The sequence below is a fragment of the Rhizoctonia solani genome, chromosome 8, assembly GCF_016906535.1.
Source record: "Rhizoctonia solani chromosome 8, complete sequence".
NCBI lineage: Eukaryota > Fungi > Basidiomycota > Agaricomycetes > Cantharellales > Ceratobasidiaceae > Rhizoctonia > Rhizoctonia solani.
In genome coordinates, this window is record NC_057377.1 from 2,040,850 (window position 1) to 2,055,754 (window position 14,905).

Consider the following 14,905-nt stretch of genomic DNA (forward strand, 5'->3'; position numbering starts at 1 on the left):
GTTTTGCTAGGTTCTCCACTCTCAAATGGATACTCTAGCGAAGCTACAGGACTGGGAAGAGTTAGATGCTCAGCTTGAGGATATTGTCAGTGCTTACTATCGTACCTGCCACATTCTCGAGCGTATGATTACAGATTCCTCCTCAGTGGATGCTGCGCCTCTCGAACGTAGAATGGGGGACCGCTACACGCGATTCATACGCCCTCTCTCTCATTCTTTCGCATCTATCGCTCGAAGCAGGAACAACCTTCGCACACCGCTCCACCGGATGCCCACAGAAATTCTGGGTAGAATATTCGAGTTTGTAGTCGATACGGACACCCGATATATGCCAATGAATGTGGCTATACAAACGATGTACCTCTCCCTTCATAGGCTTATGGGCGTTTGCTCAGTCTGGAGAAATGTGGCACAGAACCATTTCCCATTGTGGACACTCATTCCAGTAGTTCACTTTAACACTCGTTCGCTTAGTGTGACCGAAACATGGTTCAGCCGTAGCCTTGAACGATCCGGAGCAATTAGCCTGCGCCTCGCTGTGAGCGTTGGATCTTTAGACATCAACAACCTACCCATCAAGGAGAAGCTTGTGTCCCAGGCCCACCGTTTCCGTTCTATCAATATATGTGCTTCATCTCTTTCGACAATCGAGTCCATTCTTAAGCCTATACTAACGGCCCCAGCTCCAAAGTTCCTCCGCGAAATATCCCTTTGTTACGAGCCGCCTCAAGGACATAGCGCTCAGGCCCCATACTATCTTTTCAGCTCAGTCACATACCCCGTGCTATCCGCCTTTGAAGTGGCTTTGGGCTTCGTTGGCATCCTGCGGTTGAAGAGCGTGCTCCCTCCTCCATACAGCCGATGCTATAGCAATCTCGTTGAGCTACGTCTTCAAGACATACGTTTTGGGATCAACACTTGCTTTGAGCAGTTTTTGGGTACACTATCTTCAGCAACTCAACTTCAATCCCTCGATCTGATTTCCGTCTTAACTTCCATCACGCATCACCACGCAGATGACAAACGCATCATGGTTCGTCTCCCGCTCCTAAAGCACCTGTACCTTGAAAACCTAGACCTCAACATTCTCGAGTCGGTGTTTCTCACCATCGAACCCGGACAATACTATACATCCTTAATGATGACCCAGAGATGCCTCTTAAGCGTTAGCTTAATCGGGGTCATCCAGGATGACCTTAATCGATTCAGACAAGTATTCAAATCGAGCAAAATTTATACGCTTCTTTTAAAAGAACATTCCCCCGTCTTCGGTCCCAGACGTTTGCACTTCATTCTCAGTTGTATGCCCACAGTTGACACACTCTCTCTTGACGGACAAACCCTTAGTCATCAATGCCTCCTTGCTTTGACCCGGCCACCCAATTCCTCGGTTCCCTTTCCCAAACTCCAAACTATATATATATCGAGATCGATTATTGATGCCATACAAGACCAAGCCGCGTTCAGGAACATGCTGTCAAGCCATCCCCTCCAAACACTTTACCTTGGCGGGAGTTTTAACATGGCTACAGCAGCCAACAACGCGGAATTTTTAACTGATCCAGGTCGTTGTCGTGTGGATATTGCTGGGCCCGATACATGGGCCATTCTTACCAGAGACTGGATCAAAGCAAACATCCCCAATTTCACTGTATGGCCTCATGATGTGTACGGTCAACTCAGATCGACCGAGTGGGAGCTCTGGTAGTCTTGCTTCCGGTTCGTCCCTTGACAATTTGCCCGCAGACTCCTTTTTGAACCCCGCTTTAGGAGCACAAGACATATAGCCGGAACTATAGCTTTGCTGGTTTTCTTCTCTAGTTTTCATCACAAGCAACCCGATACAGCCCGTGGTTATTTTCCTCATGGTACAATTGGCACAAACTGTGGTTTTACATACTCTGTTAATCACAAAAAATCGCGTCTTTATACACATAGTACTCTCGAATAGATATAGTACTCTCAAATATTCTGCTTTTTTGCTCCGTAGCTTGCATATACACGAGTTGATGCTACTAATATCAAATCAATGTGTCCAGTAAAACTAAGCGCCAGGACAAGTGCCGGTCGAGGTAAGTGATAGACAGTTAATTTATTCTGTCCTTAAAAACATATCCTCACCTACCTCAGCCTCGAAGAACGAGGGCGTTTACCGTGTCTGCGGGTACATTCTATGCATTGCAGTGTGTCTCAGCTTGTAGTCTGTTGCTTAGTCCAGCTACTTGGTGGCTGGAGTTGGGAACGCAACACCAAGATGGTTGAGCCAATAAGAATACACCTAGGCAACCTCCAAAGCACTCACAGCCCAAACGTACGAAAAGGAATACAATTTTAATAATTTATGAAGGAGCCTGAAAGGCCATTAGGATGAGTACCTTGGCGTTTGGTTTGCCCCAATAGATGTCTGCTCAGGGAAATATAATATGAAAGCCAACACGCCATGCAACGTTCCAGGCGGGGCCTCCCTCATAAGCGGCCACCAAGGATTATTTTGTGCCTTTTTTCTCCTGTCACAAGCTAGTAAAGACACGCGCGCCGGAGTCTCTCATCCAGCTTCCTTAATTTTCAATAGCTACTGCACTGCATTGATGGCTCAATCTTACCACTACGTCCAACCCTGTGTCTAATGACGCAAAGCGCGCTTTTCTAGAAGCAACTATCACTACTTTTTCAGCGTTGGAGCTCGCTTTCAGTGCCATTTGCACGCCTGGTATCTCAGTGTCTTTGGCTCATCACGACCCCCTGCTGAATCAAGAGGCAAGATTTACAGCGCTAACCTTGCATAACTACCAACACGGCAATACCCACAAAATAATGAAGATACGGAGCTTTCCTCAACCGACAACTGCAACACGGAAGACAAAGATGACAAGGATATCTATCTAGATGCAAGCAAAATGTCTATAAACTTTCCATGAATGGTAAAGTCCCGCCCGTCTCACTATGGCGTGATAAGATCTTGAAAATCAGTATATCAGTAAAAGACATCTTTTTTCAGTATAATTTGGCCTGAAAACTACAATGTCAGTATGCTTTCCTCAGTACAAATCAGACCAAGGGAGAATTGATATTTAAAGTTAGCATATATTGGCCTTGATTTCAGTTCAATTCCTACTTAAATACACATTCTTATTTTCAGTATTTTAACCTTATACAATGTCTGTGGCCGAATGGGCATGACACATGTCAGATTCAAAAAAAATCTCTGATTATATCGATCATGCAATAATCATTCAACAGTATACACCCCTGAAATCCCTATATCATGTTGAGGAAATCGTAAAAAGGGAGTTGGCTGAGATCATGGCTTTATCCTCCCTACTATCCGTCAGAGCCAAACGAAATTCGGCGATTCAAGTTCTCAATTCACCAGTCATCCCACAACATGACCCAGCTCGCGAGATCGCTGCTAAGACCTTGGCTGAAACAGAAAATATCCTGAATAACCCTATGAGTGTGAATGAGATGCCGAAGTTTTTGGAAAAGGCGTAGCCACCTGTACGCCCTATGTAATATGTTTCCAACTACACCATTTTCCACACCAACAGCCTCCCAAATCAGAACACACACATCTTAGTGCCTGCTCACTTACAAACAATGACCTATAAACGAATTCTACCAATGCTTCATCTAATGGGCAACCCAGTAATCCTACCTATTTATTATAGGTATTATGTTTTGTGTACTTATATTGTACGCCTCGCTCGGTGCACCAAGTTTTTCGCTCCAACTCGCGGGCGTTAGGTCCAACTTCTTTGTACCCGGTGGGTCCAAGACAAATAACTGCCTCCGTCGGAGCTATATTTTTGGACCCGTGTACATTGGCCCATGTGCTATGAATGGAAGTTTCAAGATGAGAATAATAATATAAGAATCTCAGAGCAACTTGGGAAACGCATAACGGCGCCAAATTTGCGTAGTCGGGTCAGCTTACCTGAAGTATATTAAGTGCCTATGCCCATGTCTCATAGAAATTGTGCTTAAAACGTGCAAGGAAAGTCCGACACGTAGGATAAAATAATTAATATTACTCGATATAAACTGAACTACAGGCCCCCAAATTGAAAACAACGAGGGCTTTTCTAGTCAACCCATACACTACTACAAAAGGCAGCAAACAAACCCTTCCATTATGCGGTAGTCGTGCTGTTCGCGATCCACTTGTCGCATACATTCGGATTGCTCAACTTGGAAGGGTCGTTGGTGAAGTATCCTTCCTTACGTGCGCCAAAGTAAGTCCTAGAGCAGGCGTTTTGGGTTAGATTTAGTACAACGTTTTTGAGGTTCAAACCATACCAGGCGGGAATATTGGGAGATCCTTCTTCGATCTTGAAGCTCCAGAAAATCCAACCGTCGGCCTCACCAGCATAAATGTATCGTTGTGCATCAGCCCCTGTATCCCAGCAAGAGTTAATATCTTGCATAAAAAAGATCCATTGCTAGAAACATCAACAACTCACAGTCCTGCAAGAATTCTCGGGACGCATTAAAGTTGGTAGCCAGGGACCACTCTCCGAAGACCAGCGGGCTGTTACCGACAGCACGAGCGTTCTTGACGCGATCAGTGTCTAAAACAAAATCAGTGTCTGATGTAAAGGGGAGAAATGAAGAAATACGTACTGCAAATAACTCGCATATAAGACTCGGGGTTCGGGTCCGCAACACCACCAAAGGAAAAGTACAAGTGAGCGTCGTACAGCTGAGGACCGATAGCAGCGTCTGCAGGGTTCGGAGGATTGTTGTATTGCCAGTGCATATTGGGGAACGAGGTCATTAGACATTTGCGGTTCACACCCGCGCCTGCGCCGACACCCACGCCGACACTGACTCCAACACCAACACCAACACCAACACCGACTCCGAGTGAAGTACCACGGTCGTGGTGAAGCCGGCGTTTAGCGTTGTGGCGCTCCAGGCTTAATCCGTGGGGAACGACAGGTTCGGAAGCGGGAACAGAGCGGGCGGCAAGCATTATCCCATTTGCTCCAATCGTACCGCGGCCGGCACCGTGCCCAGAACCGATTTGAATAAGATCGGCTTCAGGAATCCCGCTGAGAGAGCTTCCGCCGACGCCAATGCTGATGCCGAGAGCACGACGGACAGGGTGGAGATTCAGCTTAAGATCCAACTGAAGCGAGATCTCCTCTGTATACTCGAGGCAGGTGTGCACGACATCTTTGACGACTTGGTCGGCCAGATATTTATCCAATTCAGCCAGTCCAACATCAATCGAATTGGTGTCCGCATCGCCCTTGTACAACTTGGAATAGTCCGTGTCCGGGCACTTGATTCCCAACAAGAGCTCAATGATGCGTACCACTATTACGAATCGCTTTTGGTCTGTCGTAAAAACGGGTAAGCGTCTGTGATTGATATGGAGCTTGTTGATACTCACAATCGCCGTATCCTGGCGTCTGGTTAGCATCCATGAGAGGCTCATTGATAGCCTCGATCGAGAACACGGTAGCAAAGTCAGGGTCCAGATGAGTCATAGCTGTCATCACTCCTGCCCAAGCCAAGGCGCGTTTATAGTTTTTCTCAGTCTAACAGCACAATTAGCTCCTCGTTCGCAAGCCCTACAAGCCCCAACTCACGTAGAACTGGACATCGCTGGTGCAGTGTCCAGCAAACATCTGATTGGCGCTCGAGACGCCGGGTAAAGCATGGAAGTCCAACATAACGTGGATGCCCTTGGCTTTGAGCATACGAAGCCCCTTTTTGAGGTATGCCATTCCTCCACGGGGCTACACGTGGGTTGGTCAGGAAATTTCAATCAACCGAAATGGATCAACGCACATAGTACTCGGTGGAGCGATCCACAAGTGACTCAACGATCCAATAGCCCAAGGGGATGCGAACAGTGTTGAGTCCCGCTGAGGAGATGGCGTCCACGTTTTCTTGTGTAAACCAAGTCGACCTAGGTTGGCAGAAGCCGGGTTAATGACAAAAAAAAAACTCGGTTTTGGATTTCCTCACCAATGCTTCGCAAACACTTCGTCTGCTTTGGCCTGGCCGATCTTCTTAACGAGAGAACTAGCGAATCGCGTTAGCCTAAATTGCGGGGCATATTGGGTTGCGTTCTTACAATTCACTAGCAGCGCAGGTAGAGCAGTCATCGCACTGTTCACCACCCATAGATAGCCACTCCTTGGGGTCTGTTGTATATGTATGAGCATACATCGGATTTATTCTAGAATTGAATAACTCACTCATCCAGGGCTCGCTAAGTAACCTACAATTGACGCGTTAGCTTGACTATCAGTTCTGAAATAGAAATTGGGTCTCATACCATCCACCGAGCTGTAAAACATGTTAGCACGATCTCGCGTTAGGACATAGTGAACACGCTCACATTCACTCCGTAGACTTTATCGACAGGGAGTCCATTTTTTGCAGCGTGGACAGCGGCCGCGCCGAGCAAGCCAGAGCCTAAAGCAATAGTGTGAAGCTTCATCGAGATCGAGTTCGAAACCAGCCAAGTCAAGGAGTGTAATAGGAACCAAAAGGCGTCGAGCGTAGGGCCACTAACCAATGGATTTGGGTTTGAAGGGCTGAACGTCCAAGATACTTATACTGCCTCCCATGCTGTGTTGATAACCATGACCAGGGACGGCGGAAGATAGGAAATCATAAGATCATCCATATTTTTTTTTCTCTTTTGCCGCCTCGGTTCGAATGTAGAATTGTCAGCCTCAAGAAGCAGGCTGAATCTGCGCGCGAGCCAGGAGATACGTAAATAAAGGTAATCAAACGCACCCATCAGAAGTTGCCTCAGGGTGGCCGCCGCCGATATGTGTAAGTCTTGAAACATATCTCGCATCCGGAAGCACATGAATCTGACCCGGACTCGCCCAGGGCCCGCGCTCACGCTCGTTTGTCGCATATTTCGCACTCTCTTGCCCGCAAGACAGAGGTCATATCTGTGTCGAAACAATATGCTGTTGGATGTTACTAGTAAAAATAAGGCTAATTCGGGCCAGCCACTGGCAGGGTTGAGACAAGACCTGACTGGGTGAAGTCTTAAGACTAATAGATCAGATTCTCAAGTTCGGGTCCCTTTCCTTAGGTCTTGGAACTGACTGATGGGTAGTAAAACTGAATACGAGAATTGGCGGTTATCAATTTGACGATGCTCAAATGGATGATGGACAAGGCCGATCAACCGCGATCAATTGTACCTCGGCGCTGTCACGTGTGGAATATAATAAAACCACGCAACACGAAGGTTTCGCCTGTAATTTTTGCTTCCAACGCCCTCATGCGCGACATGAGAAGCATGAGAATATATTTTCAGGGACAATATGCGAGGTGCTGTATGTGTATGGATGGGAAACTTACATAACAAGAATTCCTCGTGTTCCATGGCCATGCCGTCTTTTATTCCAGCACGCAGTATCTTGAGTTTGTAGTTGCGCATGTTTAGATCCTGTCCATTCAGGTTTCATCTTTCGATTGAGAGCCATCGCTCGCAGAACTATCTCTCACGATGAACAAACATTTGACAAGGACTTTGATCGACTTTGGTCACTATAGAAGCGCGGTCAACGCCAATTTGTTTAGGACAAATAATTGGCAATAGTGGGGCATAGGCCTCCAAAAACCTTCCGATTACAAAAATGCGAATAAATACATCCCAAACAGGAACGCGTAATTGATCGTCAACTGAATACATCCCGTGGGCTGTCTAACTCTTTTCAGCCACTCTAGTGTTCAATCTGTGATCTGTCGAATTTGAGCTAACGGGGTGGCTCTCTATTTTCTCCGCTTGTAACTATATGAGAGAAACTTGATATAAGAATACGAAAGTAGCTTGAAAACGCAGCCAATCATATTACTGTATCATAAGTTAACAATCGCAGACAATCTATCAAGATATACCATGCAAGAGACGGGGGAAATACAAATATAGGTATATAAAGAATATATCAAAGCCAAAGAGTATGTAATGTGTTGTCTGTAAAAGATATGCGTTGGTATATCGAACCCAGTCACGACATATTCGTAGCCAGGTTTCAGAGTTGCCACACCTCGCTCTCGTACTCGAGTGCATACGGTTTCATCGAGTCGCCCGCAGGTAACCAAACCACTTTTGGCACCGTGCTCAAAAACCATTCCCGGAAAGGATCCATTTGTTCGTGAGGTTCTTGGATATGGCGGAGCGTATCCCGGGTCTCGGTAAATTCGCGCAGCCCCACACCCAGCCCGAGCTCCACGATCGGATGGCTCGCAACCACTTCCTGCAGACTGTGCAAACCAGAAATGTCGGGGAAGAACGACTGCCCGATGTACAGCTTTGTCAGCCTCGGGAAGTTCACTGGTGGCTTGCCAGGACCCGCATGGTTGATCAACGGTCGGAGGTTCGAAGGAGTCAGAGTCAGGCAGTCCATGTATAGCGTTTTGATGGTCGGCAGCATTTCCAACAGTGGCCGAAGTGCCGGACCATGGCCGCCAAGGTCGTGTCCTATCATCAAGGTGTCGATTTTGAAGTTGCCCAACTTCGAGTCGTGAAAACCGAGCACTTCGTTGTCGCGAGGTGGGTATGTTCTGACACACTTTCCCGTGAGATGCAGAGTGGTATGGTGGGATCCTGGTGCTATTGACTCTAGTATCAGATCGAGCAAGTCCTTGAACAAATCTTCCAGATACAGCACCTCCAATGCTGGGAGCGTGATGGGAAAATCATACGAGCGAGGAGTCGTGTTGATCTGATTAGGGTGGTTGAGTATCGATATGATCTCAAGGCGACGAAGTTGAGCGGCCGAAGAAAGAGACCAGATGAAGTCCTGCACATCGACCGTACGTCCCGCCCACATGTCTTGAAGCCGAAGCTCGGTCAGATTCCTGAACGATAAACTGCCGAAATGAATCTTCAGTCCACAAAGTCGGAGTACCCGGAGGGGCTCCAGCAACCGGTTAAAGTCATCCTGGTCTGGATCGGATTGGCCGTAGATATCGTCGATTCCACGTGCCATGAACTTGTCAGGACGATGATGGCATATCGACAACCCTGTCAAAGAGCTAGATGCGTTGCGTACGCTCTTGACAAGCTTGCGGACCGCCACTCGAATGGGAGCCATCGAGTCTGAATGTAAGTTGATCGTGCTGAAACGAGGACCGTACTCAGTCAACATCTCCCGTACGTAGTTTTCCATATCGAGCCGTTCCCTGTTGAGCTCTGCGACCAGGTGAAGCTTGGACCCAGACGCTCGCTCGAGACTCAGCTGGGCTGCCGTGGACATGAAGCGATCGTTCCTGTTCCGGACGACGGGTACGAGTGACCATAGTGCACAATGAGACATACCGACTCGCCGCCATACCGAGCAGACTCCAAGTAGCGTATGAAGGTTCCGGTAGATGACTTGGGTTCGGTATTGGGATGAAAGATGGTGGGATTGTTCAATGTCGTAGAGGTTGATTGAGTAATCAAATATCCTGGACAGGATTTCGTCTGGGAGTCGATGGATGGGAGACGCGAGTCGATTGCGAAAGCATGCCATTGAAGAGCGGGCTGCGTTGAGGCGGCTGATGATAAGTGTATCGAAAGAATGGAGCTGATGTTCGATCTGAGAAAGAAGATGAGCTGGGTCGTGGGTGTGTAAGTCAGGCAGAGCCAAGCCAGAGCAAGAATCGAGGTGCGCTATCACAGAATTTTCTAGATGATGGGCCGTTGTCTCCCATGTTCGAACAACTTGCTCTGCAGAGACCTGAGCATGGGACTAGGGATTTAACGAACAAATTTGTAATGCTCAGGAGCGAGACTTACCGACATGATCTTTGCAAGGGGACTTGAAGAGTGCTCTAGTACGCACTGCCAGGCTATTCGAGGAGTAGGCACTGGGAGAGACGGAACCGGATGTACTTTGTTTGTGCGGGGAAGTCGTTAGATGACGGAAACAAACGCGCGTTAGGATCCGTAAGACGTCATAGGCACGTGACCATAGGGTCTCGTGTAGGTGTCACACTATTTTCCTTCTGCTTTTTGTAAAATCCGCTGGAACTCGTGAGATCGCAGGTTTCAAGAAGCCCAAACGAGCCTGTTCCACCATAAATTTCTATGCTTCTCGAGAAACCTGGCTGTTCAAGCTTCGGTGGATACTGCAGAGATGTCCTGCGAGCATGGACATGACTTGGGAGTGTTTTGGGGTTCACAAGACATAGATTGGCCATCTTGAACCTCACCTTTGGATAGCAGCACGCAAATCAAGCGGCATTAAGCACAAATGGAAGTACAGTACTTATCTTTGGGGGATGCATGCGGGATTAAGTTAGCGCCAGGAACATGCTAGTACCTCGTGGGGGAAGTGAAGAATTCACGCTCAAGCGAGGGTATTTATTCGACAACTGGTAGCCCATTGTCGCAGGGACTACTCCTCTCTGGCTCAATGGCGACTTTAATAGTACCTAGCTATAACTCCCGTCTGAGAGACAAACAAAAGAAAAAATACAGCGCTCAGTATCCTATATGTACCGTGATTGGGCCAGACGAAGGGCTGGTACGTCTGAATCCATTATCATATTAATCATGAGATCCTTGCTCATAGGTAAATCGCTAACACCCGCCAGTTAAACGATCAATTTACAACTCAGTCCCCCCTTTCTGAGACCGAAGAAGGAAAACACATCGGTGGAGCCACTAAGACAGATACAAAGCCAAAGGTAATTCCTTGATGATTACTCTGGTGTCCCTTGCACCAGCTGAAATATTGTTGTCGTTCACCTTGATTCCCAGTCACTTTTCTATGACGAATGGTCACAACTACCGCCGGATCCACGCGGCGCTGAGTTGGGTCGAGAGGCAAGAGTTTGGAAGGTATATGTAGGAGAAACGGAGAAGTGGGATAATGAGTTACTTGAAGGGTGGGAAAAGTGAGATATATGTCATTTAACGACGAGTTTGTGTTGAAGTCCATTGATTGCTCCTAGGTCGCTGGATGTTCTTCTGGGTAAGCTGTTCGATTACTATTGACATTTCGATACTGACTGCGTACAATTAGTCTTTGTAAGCGCCCACATCTATAAAGTAGCATCGATGGCTGATCTGGACACTTTTTGTTGATAATTGTGTGATAGGCTGCGCTTTTATCGGCCATAATAGCTACGTAAGCAGGGCTTTCTATAAATTGTCTACATAATCGTTCATTAGAGCACTTCGTCGGTACGACGTAGATTCTTGGTTGAAAGCTCGAATATGCTCAAGGAAGATCCCAATGAAGTTTCAGCCACCGCTCTCGTCGCTATCTCTCAGGCTCTAACCGCGCTCACTACGAATAATTCCTCTGCAGCTCCATCAGGTCTTCCCTCACCCGATCAGAACAACTCATCCAACTTCGTTCCATCAAAGATCGACATCTGGATCAATGCACTGTGGTATTCGTCATTCAGTCTTAGCATTGCGACCGCGTTTATGGCGATGCTCGCCAAAGACTGGTGTTACTCCTTCAAAGCCAAGCGCACTGGACACCCCTATGACCAAGCACACCGTCGGCAGCGCAAGTGGAAGATGATACAGCGTTGTGGAATGCAGGAGGTCATTGAAGCCCTTCCGTCTTTGATGCATTTGTCCTTATGTAAGTTCATCTACCTAGTGGATTCCAAACCATCAGCAACTGACTGCATCGTCTAGTCCTGTTTTGCATAGGGTTGTACCTCTACCTACTGGATCTGAACAATATCGTTGCAATCCTGGTCATGTATATTGGTGGAACCTTTATAGCCTTTTACATACTGACCTCCATAACTGCGACTTTTGTGGAGTATTTCCCGTATACCACAGTGATCTCTAGGATTCTGCGATCACAATATATGCAGAACATCTACAAGTACATATCAAAGTCCCGAATCCCATATACCGTGATGCTTATGGTCAATACTATCCGACTTTTAATCATGGGCATAACCTTCGTTTCCTATTGGAGCATGGTCTGGCTCTTCTCATGGCCCGCACATCTTCTTCTCACCACAATCGTAAAAGTCAATCGGTGTTTCGTAAAGCGCTTCTCTAAGGAACAGACTGCCACGAATGGTTTCGCCGACAAAATCACCCGTATCTTCCAGGAGATATACAATTATCTCTTAATTTTACCATTCAAGCTTGATGCCTGCTACTCTGATGTTAAATCACAAATAGCTAGAAAGGCAAAACGTTTTGATCTGGCTGAAGAGCTAACGACTGTTCTTGCGCTCCGCTGGTTAATCAATCATTGTGAAACCCCTAGTGCGGTCAACATAGCCCTTCAGGCTATCTCCGGGGCCAGGAAAGAGATGCCAAATGGACCGCTGCGTTCGTGCCAGGCGGCCCAGCATATAACAAGCCGCATTGTTTCTGAAGGTGATAAGGACGGGCTTTATGCCCGAGGCCTCGAATTTCTGGGGTGGGCTTCTAAAACCGATTTGATCGACGATGAACAAAGCTCGGACGAAGATTGGGTTGAAGAGGAATGGCCCAAACAAGAAGCACTCGAACAAGAAGGGATTGAAAATGAAAGACGCGAAAATGCCAACCAAGAGAACCACAAACAGAATCTGAAGGACCACGAAACCCAAGAACAGTGGGAAAAGGGTAAACCCAGCGAAGATATCATTCATGTGATGTTTTGGGATCTAAACTCGAGGAATGAACGGTAAGAAATCAATAACTAATATATTGGTAGCTTTTGATTAAATTCCGGCCCCCTAAATCAGCAAAGTCTTGAATCGTCTCGGTGACAAAACCTTTGTGCCAAATTCCACCAACATTGAGGCAATGACCCTCGGAAACGCTGCGGTATTGCATAGCTTGAACGCCGTCACATCACACAAGTTACGCATTATCCCATCGCAAAACGCAGATCCCAGATCTGTTATTGAAAGAATAGATATTTCCCAAAAGCTGATACCGATCACCAAGTTATTCTCTGCTCACTTGCAATCGAAAAACAAACTGCTTCACCCAGCCGCGGTACAATCGCTAGCCAACGCTACAGTCCTATACGCATCTTTATCTGCTATTTCTGGTTGTGAGCTACCATCCGAACTGGCTATGCATTGCATTCGGTTTTGCCAACAATTCTCCAAGAAAACCACATCAAAGTCCGCTACGAGATTAAAACACGAGATTGAAACCGGAGCCGTATTTATGATATGCATATTAATTCAGGGCCAAACCAGTCCGAAAAAAACTATGGATATAGTGAAATATCACAATCTTGCTATTTGTACAGCGAAAATTCTCACAAAACTTTACGGGGACCATTCGATATCCCCCGAAGATATTTTCTTAGTTGGCTGTTCAAAGGTCCTATCTGGAGCTAACAATTACTACTTAAACGATACGATGAGCAGTCGGGTGGCTCTCTCGAAATGGTGCTCTGACCAGACTACTTCGTTCATACGTACATGGGGTCCCTCCACTCTGGAGGTATGGAGCTCAGCCCACAGGCCAGCTAAGGAGATGCGCAGTAAATTTCTCAAGGCAGTCAGTAAAGTCTATAGACTTCATGAGGCATTGAATCCGGATGGTTTGGAACCCACATGCCTTCCTGGGTCAACATACGTAATTTTGATAATGATAGCTATTTGCAGTCGGCCAGGTTCTCCACAAAGTCGATCTTGCAGCAAGCTACTCTCAAGGTTCGATTTCCCAAAACAAAGTCCAGAACTTACCAAATACCTCAAGGAATCTGTTGAGGACAATACCAATGAAACAGTACTGTCGACGCTCAGGGGTGCCTACACTAGCAAAAAGAACTCGTCGCAGCAACCATTTGCGGCGACTCAGCTCTGGCTCTTGCTTGATTGTTTTGAAGGCAGTGAAGATGAAGAGTATTTAATGGATCAGATCAAGCTGGTCGTTGAAACTCAGACCACCGATAACGTATCATGGAGTCAAGTTAAGCAAAGTTTTGGTGAATTTATTCTCTCAAAATACAAAACAATTTGTGGCACTTCAAGCGCGCTAAATTGTGATGGAAAAGCCTTTCGGCCCACAGAGGCTTTGAATATATTGGACCCTAATATTCAAGTGAGTCTCTCTCTCTCCGTGTATCGGTTATATCCCCTCCTCACAATCCTCTATTTCTCAAGGCACAGCAAACAGGCGACGCCATTGGAAATTTCGTCCTCCAATTTGGCGACGGGTCAAGGCGATTTGAAACTGCCAATACGAAGGACTACGAGAGAACATACGTGGCTCGAGTGGCTGAGAGTATACTTGGAAAATTAGATATGGGAGAGGGCCAGCATGCGGGCCTGAAAGATGCAATCGAGGCTGACCTAAAAGGCTTGCCGAACTATCTCCGGACGCGAGTTACTCCCGGGGAAGAAATTATCAAAGAGCCCGTTCAAGATGAGTTAGAAATTCCAGTACTTTCGGTGATGCAAACGATGGACGATAGTACTGATGTTGGCCATGTATCTCTATCTATTGGAAGTAACAAATGATGCAATGAAGTCTAATTTCATAGGCTTGGTTCTTTGGCATCTTTTCATTTTTAAAGCCCCTCATGGCGTGTAGTAAAAGTGTAGAAATTCCATGTGAATACTAGAATAATCCAGCATGATTTGTGTAACCGAGTCAGTGAGTCGAAGATATACGAACGAGATATATGCGTAGCTATGCGTGTCGTTTCCTTCTGACAATTCGATCGGTTTTTACCAGCGCATATAAGGGGGACTTGACACAACCGCTGACACTTTATGCCGATAACAAATTGGGGGGAGGGGGAATGCAATGGCAGCTCGTGTTTCAAAGTCTAGACCTAATCCACACTACTAGTTCAGCTACGAGTCTTGCGATGGTAAATTGCAACATATTGGGTACAAATTTCTTGGATTTTGGGTGGTCGCAGTGCTATAGCTAGTAGATAAGGTCGATAACCAAGCGTTCTACAATGAGAGTAGTTTACAATGTGTTCGAGCTTTTTTGTCA

At 46.6% G+C, this 14,905-nt stretch overlaps 4 protein-coding genes across 4 annotated transcripts; 2 read left to right on the forward strand and 2 right to left on the reverse strand.

Moving 5' to 3' along the window:
* Window positions 1–25: 25 nt before the first annotated feature.
* RhiXN_10073 (F-box-like protein) lies at window positions 26–1,708 on the forward strand (the record flags this gene model as incomplete). The annotated part of the gene is made up of 1 exon (XM_043329889.1): window positions 26–1,708. The coding sequence occupies one exon, from the start codon at window positions 26–28 to the stop codon at window positions 1,706–1,708; it is 1,683 nt and encodes a 560-aa protein (XP_043182723.1).
* A 2,422-nt stretch (window positions 1,709–4,130) lies between these two features.
* Window positions 4,131–6,454, reverse strand: RhiXN_10074 (Cellulase (glycosyl hydrolase family 5 protein); the record flags this gene model as incomplete). Its single annotated transcript, XM_043329890.1, has 12 exons — window positions 4,131–4,239; window positions 4,297–4,393; window positions 4,461–4,568; window positions 4,621–5,340; window positions 5,396–5,543; window positions 5,595–5,744; window positions 5,797–5,917; window positions 5,977–6,033; window positions 6,086–6,155; window positions 6,210–6,232; window positions 6,290–6,300; window positions 6,353–6,454. 12 exons carry the CDS (start codon window positions 6,452–6,454, stop codon window positions 4,131–4,133), a joined length of 1,716 nt encoding a protein of 571 aa, XP_043182724.1.
* A 1,558-nt stretch (window positions 6,455–8,012) lies between these two features.
* RhiXN_10075 (uncharacterized protein) lies at window positions 8,013–9,769 on the reverse strand (the record flags this gene model as incomplete). Its single annotated transcript, XM_043329891.1, has 2 exons — window positions 8,013–9,704; window positions 9,764–9,769. 2 exons carry the CDS (start codon window positions 9,767–9,769, stop codon window positions 8,013–8,015), a joined length of 1,698 nt encoding a protein of 565 aa, XP_043182725.1.
* A 613-nt stretch (window positions 9,770–10,382) lies between these two features.
* Window positions 10,383–14,418, forward strand: RhiXN_10076 (uncharacterized protein; the record flags this gene model as incomplete). The annotated part of the gene is made up of 10 exons (XM_043329892.1): window positions 10,383–10,493; window positions 10,564–10,656; window positions 10,730–10,866; window positions 10,924–10,943; window positions 10,995–11,020; window positions 11,071–11,099; window positions 11,167–11,567; window positions 11,624–12,620; window positions 12,682–13,999; window positions 14,062–14,418. 10 exons carry the CDS (start codon window positions 10,383–10,385, stop codon window positions 14,416–14,418), a joined length of 3,489 nt encoding a protein of 1,162 aa, XP_043182726.1.
* Between the last annotated feature and the right edge of the window lie 487 nt (window positions 14,419–14,905).